This window comes from Archocentrus centrarchus, chromosome 24 (assembly GCF_007364275.1).
Source record: "Archocentrus centrarchus isolate MPI-CPG fArcCen1 chromosome 24, fArcCen1, whole genome shotgun sequence".
In the NCBI taxonomy this organism is placed as follows: Eukaryota; Metazoa; Chordata; class Actinopteri; order Cichliformes; family Cichlidae; genus Archocentrus; species Archocentrus centrarchus.
This window is the reverse complement of record NC_044369.1, coordinates 4,795,034-4,816,123: the sequence shown is the minus strand read 5'-3', so window position 1 is coordinate 4,816,123 and position 21,090 is coordinate 4,795,034. Positions and strand designations below refer to the sequence as shown.

Sequence of the window (21,090 nt, the reverse complement as noted above, 5' to 3'; positions counted from 1 at the left end):
TACATTATGATGAAGAAGAATAAAGAGGATATTGACACAGATTCTATTTAAAGATCATGAAAGACATGATCCTTTTTTTTTTTTTTTTCCTCTTCAGCTCTCAGCGGAGACAGTCATACTTTTCTTCTCTCCCCTGCCCTTCCTTTTTCCCCTGCTTTGCTGCTTTAGAGCCTCTCTTCACACAACTTCCAAACTGGAATTTATAATTATGGATCTGGTCAGTTGGTCTCTCAATGCCATTGTTTTGATCAAATTTTCACCATGAGGAGATTGCGGGAAGGAGAACCCTATTCCCTCTTATCAATTGACATTCCAGCTGGCTACGTTATGGATTCCTGTGTGGTGTGGAAGATGATGTGCCTGGCCGTATTGTCAATGGAATACACACACATTTGGCTTATTGACACTGGGGTTTCTCTGAATTGGACCTGGAGATACCTGGCTTGTCGTTGCAATTCAGGAAGTCTAGGCAGCTGTCTGGCCTCGGAAAGGCTGCTTATGACAGGAATGCAGGAAGGTACAGACTCAACTCAGACTCTGTATATCTGGAGCTGATTCGGAGGGGTAAGATCTTGGAGATGTATGTATCTGTTTCTGCACGGCGAAGGAACAAACCAAGAAGATTGAGATAAATTGGATTTTTCGCCACAGAGAGGTGCCGGTAAGACTGAAGGCTGTCAACAAATGAATCAGTACAGTCTGTACCAAAACAAGTCACAGAATCAGGAATTTGGCTCCCTGGCGTTCTTGGACTGCTGATTATCAAATTGTCTCCGGGATGTTTGTAAACAGATACTCTGCCATCCCCCCCACCCCCACCCCCCCGCCGTCCTGTGTTCTTCTGACCTGTGTTGGACTGATCTCCCTGACCTAGCCGCTGATGAACTCTACATCTTATCAGAACTGTTAGCTGAGGAGAGAGTTTGAGTCAGTTCTGTTTGTCTTCTTGGATGGGTGTTCTGTTAACTGTAATTTTCCTATTGTGGGATCAATAAAGTATCATCATCACCATCATTAAACTCATACTGAACAACAAAAGATGAGAGTAAGACTTAAATACACATAACTCATAGTACAAGACATTCTGGAGGGTATAACAGACATGCTGTGGCAGTGTGACTTGAAACAACTTTAATCTGCAGGTTTCGACTTTTTTCTCAAAATTTTAAATTTATTCTCAAAATGCACAATTTTTTTTCTCAATGTGGCCCTAATACTCCTTTGTACTAGTACCAGTGCGGCCAGCTGTTAAAGTAAGCCTGGAATGACATGGTCATTATGCTTCATAAGAGACTCAAGCCATTTTGTTTGGTGGTTTGTCCACGTCTTATGATTATAAAACATATATATATGTAAATTATACATGCAATAATATAGGTGTACACAACACTATTTTTCCAAGAAACATTTGAAAAAGAAGAAAGTAAAGGATCATATGGCATTTTTTATGCTTTGCTCCGAGTATTTACGGATCTGTCAGGTTTCCGATATGTGTCCCCCCCAATAGTAAACTCCTTCCTACGCCCTTGCCTCCACCTCCCAAGAAAGAGCACAGATTACACAGCTGCTAGGTAGGATGGGTTCAGGAGCCACTGGCATCTCCCCTGAAGAGAACTAACGGCAGAGAGCATCTGCCTTCCCATTTTTAGAGCTGGGGCGATAAGAGATGTGAAAATTGAAACAACCAAAAAATAGAGACCAGCGGGCCTGATGGGAATTGAGTCTTTTGGCTTGTTGCAAGTAGGTTAGATTCTTATGATTGGTCCAAATTATGAATGGTTGAGACGCCCCTTCCAACCAGTGTCGCCACTCTTCTAGAGCTAGTTTTATTCCTAACAACTCCCTATCACCGACAGCGTAGTTCCGCTCCGCAGGCATGAGGCGTCTGGAAAAGAAGGCACAAGGTCGTATCTTTTCCCCAGGACCCGTCCTCTGGGACAAAACAGCTCCCACCCCTGAATCTGAAGCATCCACCTCCACAATAAACTGTTGATTAGGGACAGGATGGGTTAGAATGGGTGCAGTGGTGAATAGGACCTTGAGGTGGTTAAACGCCCTCTCTGCCTCAGGTGGCCAATGAAACTCTGTCTTAATGGATGTGAGATGTGTGAGGGTGCAGCTACCCGGCTGTAATTATGGATGAACCTGCGGTAGAAATTGGTGAACAAAAGAAACTGTTGCAAACTCCTGCGAGAAGTGCACTGTAAAAACTAATTTGTTGACTCAACTTGACTCAGTCAAGTAAACTTGTTGCTTTGACTCAGTTAAGTTTTGAAAATGTAAAGCTTCAAGTAAACTACACTTAAATAAATGAGTTGACCCAACATGCAGTTTGTTGACTTTATATAAAAAGTTAAGTAATTTGGATTAAAAATGATTAGTTAGTTGAACTAAAAGCATGTAATCTGAACTTGATAAACTGAGTTCAGATTACATGCTTTTAGTTCAACTAACTAATCATTTTTAGTTCAAATTAATTTATATGAAAAGTTAAGTCAACAAACAGCATGTTGGATCAACTCATTTATTTCAGTGTTGTTCACTTGAAGCTTTACATTTTCAAAACTTAACTGAGTCAAAGCAACAAGTTTACTTGACTAAGTCAAGTTGAGTCAACAAATTCGTTTTTACAGTTTAAGTTTTGGAAAAGCTTATTTCAATGAGAAAACTAATACCTACAAAACTACTATAATTCAACAATGAACAAATCCATCTTAAACATAATCATAATGCACACAAAAATATCTCAAGATGTATTTCTGTCAAGAATTTTATTGCATTAATGTCAACAAGAGACTTGTTCAAAATTCTTAAATTCAAATGTCTCAAAGACAGTTATTCCTGAGAGCACACAGAATATAAAATAAACTGCAGTATGTAGTAGCAGTAGATTTATAAAGCTCTTCAGTGATGTTGGCACCAAAGGACAACATCACGAGTACAGTAACTTTACGACAAGTGCAGAAACATCTTCCCATCCCTGAGCAATTTATTCTTCAGAGTGGACTCCTGCAGTACACAAGTCAAAAGTCACTCCCATAAAAAGGTGCTGGATTACCTCAAAAGTGTACTTCAAGTCTTTTGGACATTCAAGGTTCAGAATGTTCAGCAGTCCCATCAGGTTCACAAAAGCATTGGGGGCATCACGCAGGTGACGGATGACGAGTTTTTCCTTGATTACAATGTCGACATCGTTGTAGGAAGCTGGAAGAGGTTCCCTCTCATCTTCATCTTCCAGTGATCATTCCCTTGATGTTGTCTTCAGGATCTGTAGGCTTCATGAAAAACAAAACAAAGGTGTCAGTGCTTTTGTAATCCTTTGTCATATCATTCAGCATCCAGGGGGCACAAGTGTTACCCTGCTCACTGTGAACTAGTTTTGTTTTTTGTCTGATTTTAAATGATAAACTCTTACCTCACACATCTTCAGGAATGCAGGATTCTTCCTCATGTACCCTGGTAGGCTCTGCAGTGCTGCTGCCCAACTGCCTTTGATTCGATGCCTGCCAACAGAGCATACAGCTGCCATCAGAATTATATGAGCCCATCAGTCCACAAGTGATTTCAAGTACACATTTTGGTTCCACACTGTGATGCTTGAATTTTACAAGACAATATTTATTTAATAAAAAATATTTTTATATACAAACTAATAATAAATGTAAAAGAAAAAATAAATCAAGGAAGCATTAGATGATTAAGACAAGTAGATCAGAGAAGGGACTTGGCAACATTAAATCTACCTTTTTAGTATTTAGGTTCACCCGCTCTCCTAATTCCCATCCGCTTCACTCCTTTCATTTCCATCTTTCCTCCTCCTGTCTTATCCCTATTGATACATTCTCCTTCTTTCAGCTGCTTCGTTTAGTGGTCACCACAGTGGATCATCTGCCTCCATGCCACCCTATCCCGAGCATCCTCGTCTGCCATGCCAACCCTCTGCATGTCGTCATTCCATGAGTCTTCTGAGGTCTTCCTCCTGCCTTGCAGCTCCATCTTCAGCTTCCTTTGTCCAGTATATCCACTATCCTTTCTCTGCATATGTCCAAACCATCTCAGCCTTGCCTTTCTAATCTGCTCAGTTTAAGCAGTTTGGAGACTAAGTTGTTTCCCTCTGATGTCACTATTTCTGATCCTCTACATCCTGGTCACTCCCAATGGAGAGCTGAACATTTTCAACCCAGCCACCTCCAGCTCTGCCTCCTGTCTTTTTGCCAGAACCACCACCTCCAAACCACATATCACAGCAGGTCTCACTACCATCTTGTAAACCTCCCCCTTCACTCTTCTACTGGCTTTCTACTGTTGCGCTCATTTTCTGCATGAAACCATCCTGCTGCTCACTGCCCGTCACCTCTCTTCTACAACTCTTTCCCATACCTTCATGGTATGGCTCTTCAGCTTTATCTGTAGCTGCTACAGCTCTGCATAAGACAACCCCAGCTGATGCTGTATAGAATTCTCATTCTTGCTGAGCTACATGTATGATTTGGCAAAGATTTTACACCAGATATTCTTCCTGATGCAATCCTCCCCATTTATCTGGGCTTGTGACAAACACTGAGTATACTGGCAAGTCTCTAGTCTCAAGTCTCTATTGCACTGAAACAATTTCAAAGTAAAGAAATGTACTCACATCCTTGTGAAGACGTTCCAGTATGGATGTAATTTCTTTAACCCCCTCATTTGACCTGAACCACTGAATAGACGGCTGTCCAGATGCTCATAGAATGAACTGAGGTCCATCAGCCTTGTGAATTACATGAGGACCTATATGAAGAGGTGACATTACATAATTTTAGTACAATATTTTCATTTTAGTCCATGTTAGGTGACATTACAGCAAGATGTCTAGCAAACATTCAAAAAATGCATAATTACCAAATAGTCCTCACCCAGTCAAAGTACTCTAAATACAACACTTGCAAGAACACCTCATTGACTGCACTGCACAGCCTGCATTGAAGCATAAAATCATTTTTTACTAAGAAGAAAAAAAAACTGTTTTCGAGGTTTTAATGTATTTAGATATGGAGACACTTCAGTTTATTAGAAACTACACTGAATGACAACTGATAACTACGGTGGCCCTGAAGTGCAAAGCACAACAACATTAACTAAGCACAATTACAAATTACGAAAGCACAACAACATTAACGAAAGCACAACAACATTAAAGAAAGCACAACAACATTAACGAAACACAATTACAAATTACGAAAGCACAACAACATTAACGAAAGCACAACAACATTAACGAAAGCACAACAACATTAACGAAAGCACAATTACAAATTAGGAAAGCACAACAACATTAACAAACCGGAAAAGGTAGGTCCCAGTGGGAAAACCTGGGAAATCGCTGATTGGACGACGCCACTTTTGGCTTTTGAACCGGAAGTTATGGCGTGCGCTCGGCGGCAAGACAGTCATATCGCTATGTATTGTCCTAACTGCGGGAAAGAGCTGGTTGAGCTGTCACCAAACTTTTGCAGCAACTGTGGCAAGAGGATTCAAGAAATATGTGTCGGAAGTACTCCACAGCCTTCAAGTAAGTTCATAAGCATGAAGAATGGTTTGTTTGTCTTATGGATGTAGTAACTTGCTAACATTAGCGGTGTACAGACCGTGTCCGTTCTCATTTAAATGGGCCTTGTAAATTCAAATGCTGAATTAAAAGTGTGCCTAGGTTTCAGTAATACAGCAGCATTTATAGATCAAATATAAATGTCCGTTGCATTCTTGGGCGCTATTTTCCTGGAAAACCTGTGTTGCTCTGGTTAGTATGGCATGTCGTTTATAGGACTATGCATCTCTCTGATGTGCGACTTTGTCATTTTTTTCCTTGACTTCAGCACGACAGACTATTCCACCCTGCCCGACTCCAGCCTTCAGCACCTTCCTAGAATATCAACAAAAGAAAAACGAGGAGCGGCAAAAGTATTCTGTAGGGAGAAAGGGGTTAAAGCACAAGGAAAAAATAAAAGTTCGGGTAGGTTCATCATGGCTCCGACTGAAAACAAGCAGCTTTTATCTATGAAGAAAGTTCAGCGGAACAAAGCTATGCAGAATAATTGATAACCAGTAATAGCATATTGTCAATTCATGATCATTCAAAATAGTAAATCAGCTGTTGATTAATAAATTACCAACCGTTATTATGAACTGTTTGTATCCAAATCTGTGGTTTAAAAGTAAGGGTTTCCATCATTGTGCTTTGACTGATATTAGTAAATAATTGGTCCATTTGGTTGTTATTGCAACATGTAACACAAGATTTAAAAACAAAAAGAACAAGTTTGACAATTATTTTTAAACATTGCTCAGTCTTTCACATCTTCTTTCTTTCAGATAAATGTTGGCTTGATGGTCATTCAGAAGGGTGGTCTAAGGCCACAACGTGGAAAAAATATTTCCCTTACAACAGACCCAGACATCTCTGCCACAACTCTGCTTAGTCAGGCTGTTAAAAAAATGAAGGACTTCAACAAAGATATAAAAGATGGGCCTTTCCTTCTTCTGTATCCAGATGGGACAGAGGTTATTAATATCCCTGGGACACAAAGACCTTTTACCCTTGGTGCTTATAAGGCTGAAGTTGGCAAGCCATATCAAAGGATTACTGTTTTCATCTGCTTGAAAAGGGACTTTGAAGAAGGTAAGCTGTGGTGTTTGTGTGTGGAGTTTGGCACACATCGCCTAAACTTCAACAAATATAAATTTTGAAGTTGTGCAAGTAAGCATCACTGGCATAAATCAATCAACTCAATAACAAAGATTAGCTCCTACATGTCAAGTTACTTCCTAGAAACTTGAAAGCCATACACTCTGGGATCTACTGAGTCATGAGTTTTTAGAAATGTTATGTTTATGCATTCGGGTGTAACATTGTTTAACAAATATAGTATTATCACTTAGTAGAAATTAAGTTAGGGTTTTTTTTTCATGTTTTGCAGTTGGAAATTTGTCAGACTTGTCTGACTCTGACCCAGAGATTGTTATTAAAAAATCCTCAGAGTTGGATCTTGCTGATACACTGGTAAGTTCAATTTAAAATGTATTTAGTCTGTCTTTTTTTTGGGTTGTTCGACCATCACAAGCACCATTTACCTTTTACCTCAACTCCATAGAACTATGTAAATGTTTTTATGTGAAATGCATTGTGTGTCTTTACGTCAGCCATGGGAACCTCTGGATGAAAGCAGTCCTTTACAACAAGTGGCAGAAACAGAGTAAGTTATATTTTAAGAACATTTCATAGCATGACATGTGCATGTGTACCAAAAGTATTTTAGCCTTTACTGTATTTGCATACAGTATGTATTAATGACATTTACTTTGATTATTTGTCCTGTATGTGGTTACATGTCCTATAAAGTGCTTGTATTGCTTGTTTATTTTCTGGATGCTTGTTTGTTTTTGAAATGTCAAATATCCAGGCATGGAAATAATTATTAGACCACCCTTGCTTTCTTCAATGTCTTGTTCATTTTACTGTCTGGTACAAGTAAAGGTACATTTGTTTAGGCAAATACAATAACAACAAAAATAGCTCATAAGAGTTTACTTTGAAAACTTATATCTATTAATTTTCTACAAAATCTTTGCGAGAATGACAAAAATCACTTCACTTTAATAGCTATAGTACCATACTGCCAAAAACAGCGCTTTTAGGCATTCCATGTTTTTTTCTGTTTGTTTTAGTCACATGATGCACAGAGGAGTTACAGGGCAATAAAATAAACAGGACATTGAAGAAAACGGGGCAGTCTCATAATGAATTCCATGACTGCATATTTTCATAATACGCAATGATATATGCTTTTCTTTGCCCTCTAAGGGATGATGTTGGGGATCTAGTGCTTTCAAATGAAGTACAACAGGTACTAACTGTTTTATTTTTGAAAGATTTGTTATATTTGTAGCATTTACAGCAATTTTTGGATGTGAGCAGCGTAAAATGCAGAATGTGAACTTTTTTCGACTGACCTTCATCTCGCACCACAATCCACAGATTCTCCTCTCAATCCTTTAAACTGTTAGGATATTAAAATAGTTCTAAATTGGCCAAACATTAATTTTCACTCATTCTCATTTTTGTGTTTTCAGGATATAGATTTGGATAACAGAAAGATCCAGGCACCCGTGAATGTCTCACTGTCCAGAGCTCCTGTTACAGGTGTGTTGTATCTCCTGTAATTATTACAGGGGATGAGACAAAATGATAATGATTATAAATATATTTACTTTGAATCTTTTATATTTGACTTGTGTCATAAATTAAATGTTTGGTTCTAGAAAGCTGGAACTGCAGGCTTATGTATTTCTTTTTTCATCTATGATGTGTGCACGTTTTTTGTCTGCAGAAACTACACCAACCTGTTTGAACCCATTCTGATTGACGACGAAGACGATGTTGAAGATCTTACTCATGACAAAGAGAAAGAGCTGCCTACAGAAGAGCCTGTGTTAGTAATTTAGACATTTTGTCTTCAATTAACCAGCATCTGTTCCTGCACATAATTACATTATGCATAGTTTGATAAATCAGTAAAGAAGTACATCCTGTGTTTAAAATATTTTCTTTTTTTCTAGAAAAACAAATGTGCAGGCACATGAAATTATTGCACATCTGGCACTGGCAATTGACCGCAAGAAGGTCAGCAGGTTCAATATATGTCGGTCAGATGTATGGGATGGAGCTGTTCGCGGATTTCAACGCAGCACGTACTCTGACAGCAATGACATGTTCATCAAGTTTAATGACGATGCTGGCTGCTTTGAAGAAGGGTTGGATACAGGCGGCCCAAGGCGTGAATTCCTTACACTTCTCATGAGCCATCTGAGAAATCGCCCCATCTTCGATGGACCCCCAGAAAACCGTTATCTTGTCTGCAATTCAAGAGGTGAGTCTTTTTAGGTATAGTGAAGTGGTTGTACTACTAAAATCAAAATTTTCAGAAACATCTCATATTTTTATCATAGGCAGATTTAAGTAGTAATAACCACAATAATTCTGTGCTCTGTATAACAGCTGCCAGGGAAGATGAGTATTTTTTAGCAGGAAAGATGATTGCTGTATCCATTGTACACGGGGGACCAGCACCACATTTTCTGTCAAAGAACCTGGTCAACCACATGATAGGGAATCCAAGTTTCAGCGCAACTGTAGAAGATGTGCAAGATGAGGAGATAGGGAAAGTTCTGCAGCAGGTAGGAAATGACCTAGGCTCAGGGAACAGATTTACTGTAGGACAAGTAAAGATTATTTTGACATTCAGATAAAGATTATGGTTGAGCGAATTATTTCTGTTTTTGAAAGGGCATATTTCACCCTCTCTCAACAAATGTGAAGTCACAAATGGAATAATTTTAATCCTGTATTTGTCTTCATTATAAAAAGGTTGTCAAATTTATATCTTGGTAGTTTTCCTTACAATAAACTGCTTGTTCTATAAGGTCCTGGAAGCAGAATCAGAGGAATCTCTGCAAAATGTAATTTTGCAAAACAGTACCATGTTCCAAACTGCTGGATGCCTCAGAAGTGTGAAGACATGTGAGAAGCAAGCTTTTGTGGAGGAGTATCTCAGATGGTACATCATTGACAGAAACCACAGTGCCATTCAACGGTAAGTAATAACCTGTCTGCCATTTATGGCTGAAAATATTTTAAAACTAATCTGCGGTTCTAAGCTCATTACTTAATATGAATTAAGCATTGCCAGTTGTTTACAGCAGCCACTGATATCATGAGACCTTTATTTATTATGAAAAGCTAATTAACAACCATGCAATCTGATCAGCAACAACAAATTACCTGATCATATCAGATTTAACAAGCTTCTTTCCTTAATTTTTTTTGTTTTTATCTTCAGTTGCTAACCCATCTTTTTGCCCCCTTCAGGTAAAATGTTAGGAATATATCAATACTTGCCAAATTTTAAGTTTCACCATTTTTATCATCCACGAAGAAATGTATGTATAATAGTTTGTCTGTCACCATAACTCTAAAAGTGCTTTAGAATCATTATTCATGCTACATGATTACTTTTAAAAAGGGATTTCTAAAAAATAAGCTGTTTGACAAACAGTGTGAAAACATTTTTTTAAAAATGCTTAAATCATAATTATCTATTTTTGCTTTTACTAATGATTTCTGAGCACTGTTAATAGTTTTGTGTATGAGTGGTCCTACATAAACACCTGAGCTTTACTTGGTGTATGACACTATTCATTTTAAATTTATCCAGGTATATTAAACTAAAACTGTCATTGGCATTTACACATGTTGACGGATATGGAATAGTTCATATCTATGCTTTAAATCAATTCTAACACTGTTATGCATTTATCCTTAACAGATTCAAAGATGGATTGGCAAGTCTTGGTTTCCTCCCTGCACTGCAGCAGCATTCCAGTGTTCTGTCCCCAGTCTTATGCTTCTCTGCCAAGGCCCTGACTGCTTCAGACTTGGAGACCATGTTCAGACCAGATCTCAGCGCAACAGGAAGCAACAGGCGTCAGAAGGAGGGAAAAACACTGGGCTTTTGGGCAGATTATCTCCTTGATTCAGAAGGTTTGCATGGACAGATTGTGTGTTGTTTAGAATTTATTTATTTTATTTTTTTTAGTTATAATGAAAGGAAAGAAGAAATAAGGTAATTAATTTTCCTCAATGCAAAATCCAACTACAATGTTTACTTTCTTCTTTCAGAAAAAATGACAGCTGTATCTCTGGAAGATCTGTTGATGTTTGCTACAGGTCTGGCAGCACTTCCACCAGCAGGCATAATGCCACCTCCACGCCTCGAGTTTTTAAGTGATTCACCTTTTCCAGTTGCAAACACCTGTGCAAATACACTGAAGCTACCGCTTTTGGAATCATACATTGTTTTTAAGGCAAACATGGACTTTGGGATCCAAAATGCTCCAGGATTCGGCTGTCATTAAATCTAAGGTCAAATGCCAGTTACTGATTCCTGTTCAGTCTAGTTCAGATGCTGTTGGCATACTACCACTGTAAGCAAGTTTTGTAACACATTGAAGCGAAAAGCTACTTTAGTGTTTTGCTAAACATTTTTGGTGTTTTTTGGTTCGCAGAGCTAAATAATTTACAGTATAGGCAAGTTGAAACATGCTGAACACGTTGTTACAGAGTTTTATTCAGAATGTGTCAAGTCTGTCTTCAGGGTTAAGACTGAATACACAGTTCATTTTAAATGTTTTAATCCACCTGTCGCTTTGTATGTTTTGAATAATGTATTACTTTTCATTTTAGCAGAAGGAACAGGAAACAAAAGATCAAAAATTTGGGTTCAGGTAGTTTGTCCAAAACCTGGCTATATCTTTCAGCAATAAATACAGTTCTGTGGCTGATTCCCAGTCTTGTGGCTGCTGTAGTCCATTTTGTTGTACAGCCTGTTGTAGGTATTCCTCAATGTTTTGATCACCACACAATTCAGTCGCTTGCCTTGCTTCAGGGAACACATCCAGTTCCCTCTCCTCAACAGCAAATCCACAGTCTCTTGAACCATATCTGCAAAATCAGAATAGAATTAATAATAGAATTGTGAAGCATATTTTCTACATGTACTACAAATAGTTTAATATGTCAGATTTGTTTGCTGGCTACATGGATCTGTATAAGTGAGCACCAGAAAGTGATAGCTCATAAATGAACTGTATTTACTCGTACAATGATTAAAATATATTTCCCAACTTGTGCTATAAGAATACTGCATTAATATGTAATGCAGAAGGTGATTTCTTTCTGTGAAGATGACAATTACCTGTGAGGCAAGAGATAGAGTTCATCTGGAATTCCCCCAGGACATGATGCAAGTCTGCTTGGCCGGATCCTGTGTTTGTTCCAGAGGTCTTTGCATTCATCCAGGTCTTTCTGCAGAACACTGCTGAAGCAGAATCTCAGCAAGCATTGATGTTCATGGCTTCCATTGAAGGTTCCGAAGTCTCTTAGATCTCCAAACAAGTCCATCCAAAACTGAGACCTGGGGATAAATTAAATTCAAAATGGTTCTGTTCTTGTTAATTTCTGCTCATTTTGATATTGTATGATAGAAATGTATGTTAAACAAAAAATTAGTTTCTTTTCCAAGTAGTTTAAAAATGTCGGTGTACCTTCTGTAACCAGACAATGGAAAATACTAATTTTGAAAACAAAACATTTGCTTATGGTAAGTAATTTGGGGATCAAACTCAATATGGCATGATAGTTGGCAAAACAAGAAAATGTTATAAAATCAATACTGGGCAGCTTCCACTGTACATCGCATCTACCAAACACAGATGTACCCACCTTCCTGTTCTGAGAAAAGACCACCATGACTCGATGCGTTGATTCCCTGTTGATGATCCGTAACTGTGGCTTGATGATCCAGCATAATAGTCTGTGTGCGCATGACGGAGGGTACACTGTATTGCTGCCAAAGTCCCATTCTCAGTCCCGAGGTCTGTTCGTAGTCTCATTGGTATCACTCCAAGACTCTTGACACAGTTTATATAATTGAGAGCAATGACAGAAGGATTGTTGTTGGTTGCTCCACAAACAAGCCACATCATTCTTCTTGAAAAACCATCTATACATCCTGAGAGCGCCAAGCCGAATGGCTTCAGTTTGTCGTAACCATCTACATGCCATATGTAATTGGGCCCCATGGAGTGATACGTGCGTCTTGTAAACCTCCTGCGAGTCCTCATGGCGATTCCTTGAGGATTCAGCTGTCTCAACAGTCTCATAACTCCATCACGTTTGACACGTAGCTTGTGTTTTTGTTTGAGAACTTGCCACATAGTCCGATAGCCAAACAACTGCCCTGGTCCTCTCAGCTCTGTCATAATGGCATGTCTCACTTCAGGAAGTGGAGAGTAGTTCCGTCGTCTGTACAGTCCAGCTTCTTTTAAATGCGTCTTCAGTGTACGCATACTAAATGAAACATCGTGGTTAGTCCTGAGCATGTCCAGTATCACCTCGTATGTATGTCCTGACTCAAAATATTCGTGGATAGCGGTAGCTACGTCTGGATTACCAGTAATATTCATTTTATCAACAACCGCGCTAAAGCCATAACTTCCGGTTCAAAAGCCAAAAGTGGCGTCGTCCAATCAGCGATTTCCCAGGTTTTCCCACTGGGACCTACCTTTTCCGGTTTGTTAATGTTGTTGTGCTTTCCTAATTTGTAATTGTGCTTTCGTTAATGTTGTTGTGCTTTCGTTAATGTTGTTGTGCTTTCGTAATTTGTAATTGTGTTTCGTTAATGTTGTTGTGCTTTCTTTAATGTTGTTGTGCTTTCGTTAATGTTGTTGTGCTTTCGTAATTTGTAATTGTGCTTAGTTAATGTTGTTGTGCTTTGCACTTCAGGGCCACCGTAGATAACACTGCAAAAACAGAAAAAAAATTAATAATGTTAAGTGAACTGATTTTAATGATGATTTAACTGTAGTAAAATTAATATGAATGAATAGAAAAATCAAATACATTAAAATTTAGCAATACCTTTTGCTTCTGTGTGTAGACCGCAGCTTGGCTTCTAAAAAACTGCAACTGCACAAAGAGAAAGAGATGATCAAACAATCTGTAACACTGTAACACTTTGATAACTTAATACACAAACTTTAGCTAATGTATTATTTTTTTACATTGAAACAATTCAATAATTAGCACCTTCTTTGAACCAGTAATTAGTGCTACCATAATTTGATTTTTATAAATTATACTGTCAGAGCTGATTGTCATGCCTTATGAAATATGATACAATGATGTGTGTATTTTATTATATATACTATATAACATATAGTTTGTGTCACAAAATGACTTAATGAGAAACAAAGTAATTACATTATTAATATTAGTACTTCTATTTAATATCAATAATAATATCATTTATGAAAAGTAAAACTATCAATTCACCAATTATTAACCATGGTTATATACAGTGTCACCCAATTTCTGTATCTCACAGAACTGAATTTAAGTTTCAAAGCCATGATGGAGAAAACCAAACTCCTCCTCCTGCCGCTGACAGCAGACAGGAGGAGGAGAGGACGTTAAGATGATGATGATGATGATGGTGGCTCCATTCTAAGAGACATGCAGCAACCTTTACAGCATGCACACTAATATAATTTTAACATCACATTACAGCACCTCAGACAGTCATCAGTACAGACAGGCGTGTGCATGTGCGCGCATTCTCATCAAATCACCGACAGCCGTTTTTGTTTGTTCAGTGCAAAATGCAGAAACCCTTTCTGCAGAGGGAGTGAGAGCAGCAACGGTTTGTGCATGCATCCGAGACAGCTAAATATCAAGAAGGGAAATATTTAGAATAAAGACTATATCCGCTCACCAAAACTAACCGCAGATTTAATCAAATCTGACGTTAAGTCAACAGGTTTTGCAAGCTAGCTAACCAGCGAGCAAACTTGTACTGCCTAAAGCCACAACGAACTAAACATGAAATATGCATTAAAAGTTGCGGTGACTGACAGAGGCAGAGTATGGATGTTTAATGCTTCGGAATAAAAAAGCTAGAAATACTTACTTGATAATAACGTACAGTCCACTTCTTAACCAACATGGCTGCCAGGTTCTTCGCTAAATTTCAAATGTGACCCGCGACTGTGAGCATCATGTGACCATGACGTCATATTAAGGGTGCATGCGTATTACATAAAATACGAATCCTAACGCGATTTCTTTAGTTAACTGAACGGATGATTTTGAGTTTTTACGTATTTTTTCAAGTTGAAGTTGTTGTAACTCATCTTCGTTAGTTGTAATGGGCACTGAGTTCACTCAGCATAAATACATGAGTCCAGCTGACTAAAACCCCAATTCCCTTTTTACAGTGTGGGGGTCCTCCAGTCCACCACTGCCTTGATTTTGGCTGGGTCCGTCTTCACCTCCCCTCCTTCAAAAACATAACCCAGAAAAGAGATTGAGGGCTCATGGAAATCACACTTTTCAGCCTTCACAAATAGGCGATTTTCCAAAAGTCTCTTAAGTACACTCCGCACATGAATCTGATGGTCTGTGAGGGTCTTGGAAAAGATCAGTATGTCGTCCAGATACACAAAAACAAAAATGTTATGAAGTCTCTGAGTACATCATTGATCAAAGCCTGAAACACAGCTGGGGCATTGGTTAATCCAATTGGCATGACCAAGTATTCAAAATGGCCCAGGGGAGTCTTAAAAGCCGTCTTCCACTCATCACCCTCTCTGATACACACTAAATGATAGGCGTTCCGTAAGTCAAGTTTAGTGAAGATGGTGACTTCCTGCAAATGCTCAAATATAGAGCTAATCAATGGTAAGGGGTATTTATTCTTTACTGTGATTTGATTTAGCCCTCTAAAGTCAATACACGGTCTGAGCGAGCCATCCTTTTTAGATACAAAAAAGAATCCTGCCCCTAAGGGAGAAGAGGACCGCCGGATAATACCTGCTACCAGAGAGTCCGTGATGTAACGTTCCATAGTGTCCCTCTCTGGCCCAGAAATGTTATACAGACGACTCGAAGGAAGAGGGGCTACAGGGAGAAGGTATATGGCGCAGTCATAATGTCGGTCAGGTGGAAGAGTGAGGGCTTGCTCCTTGCTAAACACCGGGTGTAAATCATGATACTCGTGAGGGACATCCACTAAGTCAGGGACAACTGCTTTAGAGGGTGGGACCTTGGCTCCCCGCAGTGGTACAGCTGAATTTAAACAACTGGCTGAACAAAACAAACTCCATGTCTCTACTCTCCCTTTGGACCAATTAATGTGAGAGTTGTGAACTCTCACCCAAGAGTGCCCTAACACAATGGGGGTACTAGGGCAGAAAACACAAGAAAACGTAACTGTTCACTGTGATTACCAGAAATTACAACATGAACAGGGTTGGTCTGATGGGTTATCTCAGCCATAACTTCACCGTTTAAAGCTGATGCAGAAATAGGACTGGGAAGCAGTTCAATCTCCACCCCTATGTGTTCAGCCACACTGCGATCTAACAAGCTTTGCTCGGCTCCTGAATCAACTAAGGCTAGAAAAGGGAAAGCATTATGATTAACAAAAATAGTCACTGGCAACAAAAGACGAGAGGGGAAATGCCGCTGTGCCCCACCCACCAGGATCCCCGAATTCACTGGCGGGCTCTCCCTTTTGGCTGCAGAGGACACTTGGCCACAAAATGTCCATCCTGCCCACAGTACAAACAAACTGTTGCTACAAACTGCCTTTGTCGCTCTTCGGGTGTTAACCTGGCCCGACCAGTCTGCATCGATTCCGGACCAGACTCTGCTGGGTGCGGCGAGCTCGACGCCGTAACCCCAGTAGAGCAATGCGGAAGTAGCCCGAGCATTAGCAAACCCCGTGGAAGGCTGGGAAATGGAGTCCCTCTGCGAGGCTCGCTCGCGGAGGCGATTATCTAACTTCAATGCTAAAGAGACCAGCTCTTCAAAAGAGGGTGGCTCATCCCTCGTGACTAGCTGATCCTTCATTCTTTCATTTAGAGCTTGAAAAAACACACCTTGCAAAGTGTTATCTGCCCAACCTGTCTCTGCAGCAAGCGTGCGAAAATCAATGACAAACTCCGCCACACTCTTGGTACCCTGCTTAAGCCTAAGCAGTCTCCGGGCCACACTACCCTCCGTAGCCGGGTGTACAAAGGTCTTCTTCAACTCCCGAAGGAAATCAGCATAACTATACGAATTAAGGTCGTTGTGTACTAAAAAAGCCTCCGTCCATGCCAAGGCCTTGCCCCTCAAGAGGCCAATAATGAATGAAAGCTTTGAAGCGTCACTAGAGAATGTGCTAGGAGAACGAGCCAAAGCCATCTCACACTGAAACAAAACCACTTAACGGAACCTACGTCCCCAGAAAAATTCTCAGGTGAAGGAGACCCTACCCTCATGCTGCCTGCCGCCTCAGCAGGATGCACGGCGGGGGTGGGATTGCTGGGCAACTCAGCTACGGAGGTGCTAGCGGCAGGAAGGGGAGCAGCCGAGGAAAGTTTCTCATTTATTGACTAAATCAGGCCATGACACTCCTGAAACTGCCTAGTCTCGTGCTGCTGTTCACTGAGATAGCTAATAACCTGTTCCAATTCACTAAGTCTAGCTCCCTGTTTAGCCAAGGCTACCTTTACTGGGTCTGCTGGGTCCATTATGGGCCAGAGTGCACTGTTGTGGCTTGGTGTCGAGCTAAGGTGAACCCAAACGCAGACAAAATAAAGGCAATAAACAGGAGGGTTTATTCTCTTAAAGCAGGGAACAAACATAACCAAGAGATGACAGACGTCCTCAGGAAACTTCTACTGTTATAACCAGACTCAGGTAATGAGCAAGGGTGCTATGGGTGGGGGGAGCCAGTGTGGGGAGAGCGTGGTGGAGCTGCTCGGAGGGGGGTTAGCGAGCGGCGTGGGGTGTTGATGTCTCTGGGAGGGCAGGCAGGCGGGGAGACCAGGTAATCCAAGATGGCGATGACAGGCGTCCGTAATCGTCGATGGACACAGACACTCTGGCGAAGGTAGGAGGCTCTGGCGCCGTCCTAAATACTGGGCTGATAACTGGGAACTCGCTGCAGGTGTGCAGGATCTGTGTGCCTCCGCCCCCTGCTCCGCCCAGTCCGTGAAGAGACATCAGCTTGCCAGCCCCTGAAATGAAACAACAGCACACACCACCAACCCGCTAACACACACACCCAACAAAAGAGTGGCTTCAACTTTTGAAAATGCTTTAAAATCTTCAGATGCTGTTGTTGACTGTGTCAGATTTTATTGATGAATATGTCATTACCGTGATATGAATGTGTCTGTTTTTAAATGTAAAGCTCTCAATAAAGTTAAGCATCTGAACTCTGGGGTTACAGAGTTCTTAATATTTCATGTCAAGTTTTACAAGTGTTTGTACCTCATGAAACATTTTCCACATTTCGGTTCTTCATTTATTGAATTTGACACATTGAAATCATTTAGTGCCACTAAAAAGTCTTAATAAAAAAGTATTACTAATACGTGACGTAAGGATACATTTTACATCCTTCATTGTCATTGTGGTTGTTTCTGATTTTCTGCTACTTTCAGTTTATCTGCTTGGTTTCTTCATTTTAAACACTTGATGATGATCTCACCTGTTTCTTGACCTGAGGGCTGAGGGCTGAAAGTAAACAGCTGCACTCATCCTGTGTCAGTTTCAGTCACTTCACACTTCACTGTGTTACACCTTGATGAGTATAAATAGTGAGATTCCAGAAAAGTCACAGTGGTGGAGCAGTCAGTCTGTGAGGTCACCATTTGATTGTTATCTTTGTCCAAATGTCGACATTTAATCATCCACTTCACTGTGTGATGACACTTTTCAGATGTCAGCACAGAGCAGTTTAATGTTACCGTTTCAGCATCTTTGTGTTCAGTCACTGGTGAACATAATGTGATAATGTGAGACAAAGACAGCACAAATTAGACAGTTACTGTAAAAAGAGTTTAAGGTGAAAACATGTTGATGTAAATACTTACAGGAAATAACAGAAAGATGAACCAGAGACTGATGAACCAGAGTGTGTGGAGTTTGTCTTACTTTGTATTGTACACAGTAATAACGACCAACATCCTCAACTGTGAGCTTCTTTATATCCAGAGAACAGTTCGCTGTAACACTCAGTCTGTCTGATTGATTTTTGGCTTCTTCACCAATCTGTCCAAGTCTGATCAGCTCTACTGATGGTTTGTTTCTTGAAGTAAAGATCCACGTAGTACCATCACAGTTATTCTGGTCATCTATCACATTTAGACAAGGCAGAGTGACGTCATCTCCAAGTTTCATAAAAATGGATCTTTCACTTACAGATACTGTTGAAGATTGAAGAGAAATATGAAAATAAATTAGAATACAGCACTTTTTATGATTTTAGACACAAGTTTATAAACATGTCCATACTGCCCTAAAACCAAAGAGCATGCTCAGCTGTCCTATTTACTGCTGTGGTTTCTTGATCTTGATACCATGATGTTGTGTTTGAAGGAATTCTTGGTCAACACAGTCTTTATAGAATAACATCAGCTTTATTACAAAAAAGACAATGTCAAAACAGACACTCGAGACATCTGGGTGAGAGAAAGCCAATGATCTTCTGCACACCGAACAACGAAACTTACAGCCTTATATAGGCTTTAACATATGGTAGACACGCTCCCACACAGACTGGTTCAAACCAGCTTTCTTGGGGGGTCAGATAATCCATAGTTTTACAACTTTCCTTTTTTGGTCAAGATAAACAGAGGAGATGAGCTCCCAAACCTGAGAAGGCCTCTTGCTATAATGTTCTTACATTTTTAGGAGACAACATACATGCAGTTTCACATAGGCATTTCAGACACTACACTGCAAATATTACTGATTGTAATAATATTGATAACATTTAGTTTTCCTGCTTTTAAAATGTTTCCTGTATCCTTACCTGCAATCGGAATCATCAGCATCAGACATAAAAACATTTGAATCCATCTGAATTCATCCATCGTGCTTCTCTGTCTCACTTCTTCCTTGTTCCTGATCTCGACTGTCACAGTCTCTGAACTGACGACTCTTTAAGATGATCGTACTTCCTGTCATCAGTCATTTCCTCACCACAGCTTTAGCCATTTTTAGTTCTCTTTTCTTTTTGTTTGTGTCAGGCTTTGGTGGAGTGTATCAACTTATGTGATCTCTGACATTCATTGTTTAGTGTTTGTGTTTAGAGAAAATCACCACACTGCGGTGGATTAGCCTTTTATAAAGGTAAAATATTGTATAGAGAAATTATATTCAGACTCAGCAGCTGCACATTGTGTCCATTCTCACAGCACATTTGTGACAATGACGCCATGAAGATAAAAAGATGTCTGAGGAAGTTGAATGTGTGAAGATTGTTAGTTAAGATAAATGTTTCCATGAATGCAGCTCCTCTTTCTTTGAATTTCAGAAAACAAACAGCACATAAGAACTGACAGTTGAAGGGTTAAAGCACTCACCACCACAGTTTGACTCCTGAAGTCTTGAATTTACAGCTGCAGCTATATGTAATACAGCAGATAAGATACTTGTATGGACTGAGACCCTCCTCTTCCTCTTTGTTAATCTGAAGTCATTTCTTTCTGAGAACTGAAGAGGAAGTGTTTTAATAAGCAAGTGGTTACAACAACAGCAGCGCTCATGAGGTCTAATAATGACCAGTTAAACATCAGAAACACAAATGATTAACACACTGATGAGATGACTTAATGATCTCTAACAGTTTAAAGTGGAGCTGCACCAAAAACTGTGCACATATTTATCTAAAAGCAACTTTCACTAGAACATACACTTGTGCCATAACTCTAGAAGTGTGTTCTGTACTGATCGGTGATTCTTATCACACAGGTATATTATAGAGGAGAACTGATTAGAAAAATGAGCCCTTTCTCAAACCCTGGATTGTACATCCTCAGTTAAATTTGTTCTGCTCAAGAACAGTTACACCTGAAAGAAAAAAAACACTAAAAGTGAATAGAAATACATTTTATTTTCAGATTACATTATCATAAAGAATAAGAAACAGGAAACTGATACAGATTCTATCTAAACATGATTAAAGACGTTATAAAACTCATACTTGGCTTAATACAGAAAGAGATCAAGACTTAAATATATATCTTCAATCAGACAAAACGGAAAATGTACTGAAACACTCAAAAATTTAATATTTATATTATGTTTTGTATCTCAAGGATTGAGCCTGTAAAACTAGATGAGATGAAGTTGATAATATACCAGCAGTTTTCTCTGATGAGCTGATGTTAATCAGTGGAGTCTGACAGAAGCTGCAGAGTCTTCAACATTTTCATAGTTTATTGCAACATCATCTTCAGCTTTAAAAAGAACCTGTGGAAAACAAAAACAAAATCAAATATATCAGATTGTGGATTAAGACAAACAAATTTTCATGGTTTTTGCGATTACAGGTGCCACAGCATGTCTTTTCTCTCCCCTCAGCCCAACCGGTCACGGCAGATGACTGCCCCTCCCTGAGCCTGGTTCTGCTGGAGGTTTCTTCCTGTTAAAAGGGAGTT

At 39.6% G+C, this 21,090-nt stretch overlaps 2 protein-coding genes and 1 long non-coding RNA gene across 3 annotated transcripts; 1 reads left to right on the top strand and 2 right to left on the bottom strand.

Moving 5' to 3' along the window:
- The first annotated feature begins 5,403 nt into the window (after positions 1-5,403).
- Positions 5,404-11,385, top strand: LOC115774600 (G2/M phase-specific E3 ubiquitin-protein ligase-like). Its single transcript, XM_030721954.1, has 9 exons — positions 5,404-5,551; positions 6,957-7,039; positions 8,130-8,179; positions 8,367-8,468; positions 8,596-8,906; positions 9,035-9,213; positions 9,460-9,629; positions 10,362-10,576; positions 10,715-11,385. Exons 1-9 carry the CDS (start codon positions 5,404-5,406, stop codon positions 10,948-10,950), a joined length of 1,494 nt encoding a protein of 497 aa, XP_030577814.1. The 3' UTR covers positions 10,951-11,385.
- LOC115774181 (uncharacterized) lies at positions 11,143-13,234 on the bottom strand. Its single transcript, XM_030721322.1, has 3 exons — positions 12,317-13,234; positions 11,790-12,008; positions 11,143-11,536 (listed from the first exon to the last, which is right to left on the bottom strand). Exons 1-3 carry the CDS (start codon positions 13,057-13,059, stop codon positions 11,302-11,304), a joined length of 1,197 nt encoding a protein of 398 aa, XP_030577182.1. The 5' UTR covers positions 13,060-13,234; the 3' UTR covers positions 11,143-11,301.
- A 4,735-nt stretch (positions 13,235-17,969) lies between these two features.
- Positions 17,970-19,557, bottom strand: LOC115773913 (uncharacterized). The gene is made up of 3 exons (XR_004019137.1): positions 19,461-19,557; positions 18,520-18,852; positions 17,970-18,419 (listed from the first exon to the last, which is right to left on the bottom strand). It is a non-coding gene; the product is annotated as an uncharacterized LOC115773913 (long non-coding RNA).
- Positions 19,558-21,090: the final 1,533 nt, after the last annotated feature.

Coding starts and splice junctions, on each gene's coding strand:
- LOC115774600 (XM_030721954.1), top strand. CDS start 5,404: ATGGCGTGCGCTCGGCGGCAAGACAGTCATATCGCTATGTATTGTCCT. Junction 8,469..8,595: donor CTGCCTACAGAAGAGCCTGT/GTTAGTAATTTA, acceptor CTTTTTTTCTAG/AAAAACAAATGTGCAGGCAC. Junction 9,630..10,361: donor AACCACAGTGCCATTCAACG/GTAAGTAATAAC, acceptor TATCCTTAACAG/ATTCAAAGATGGATTGGCAA.
- LOC115774181 (XM_030721322.1), bottom strand. CDS start 13,059: ATGAATATTACTGGTAATCCAGACGTAGCTACCGCTATCCACGAATAT. Junction 12,009..12,316: donor TCTTTTCTCAGAACAGGAAG/GTGGGTACATCT, acceptor ATTTATCCCCAG/GTCTCAGTTTTGGATGGACT. Junction 11,537..11,789: donor CTCTATCTCTTGCCTCACAG/GTAATTGTCATC, acceptor CTGATTTTGCAG/ATATGGTTCAAGAGACTGTG.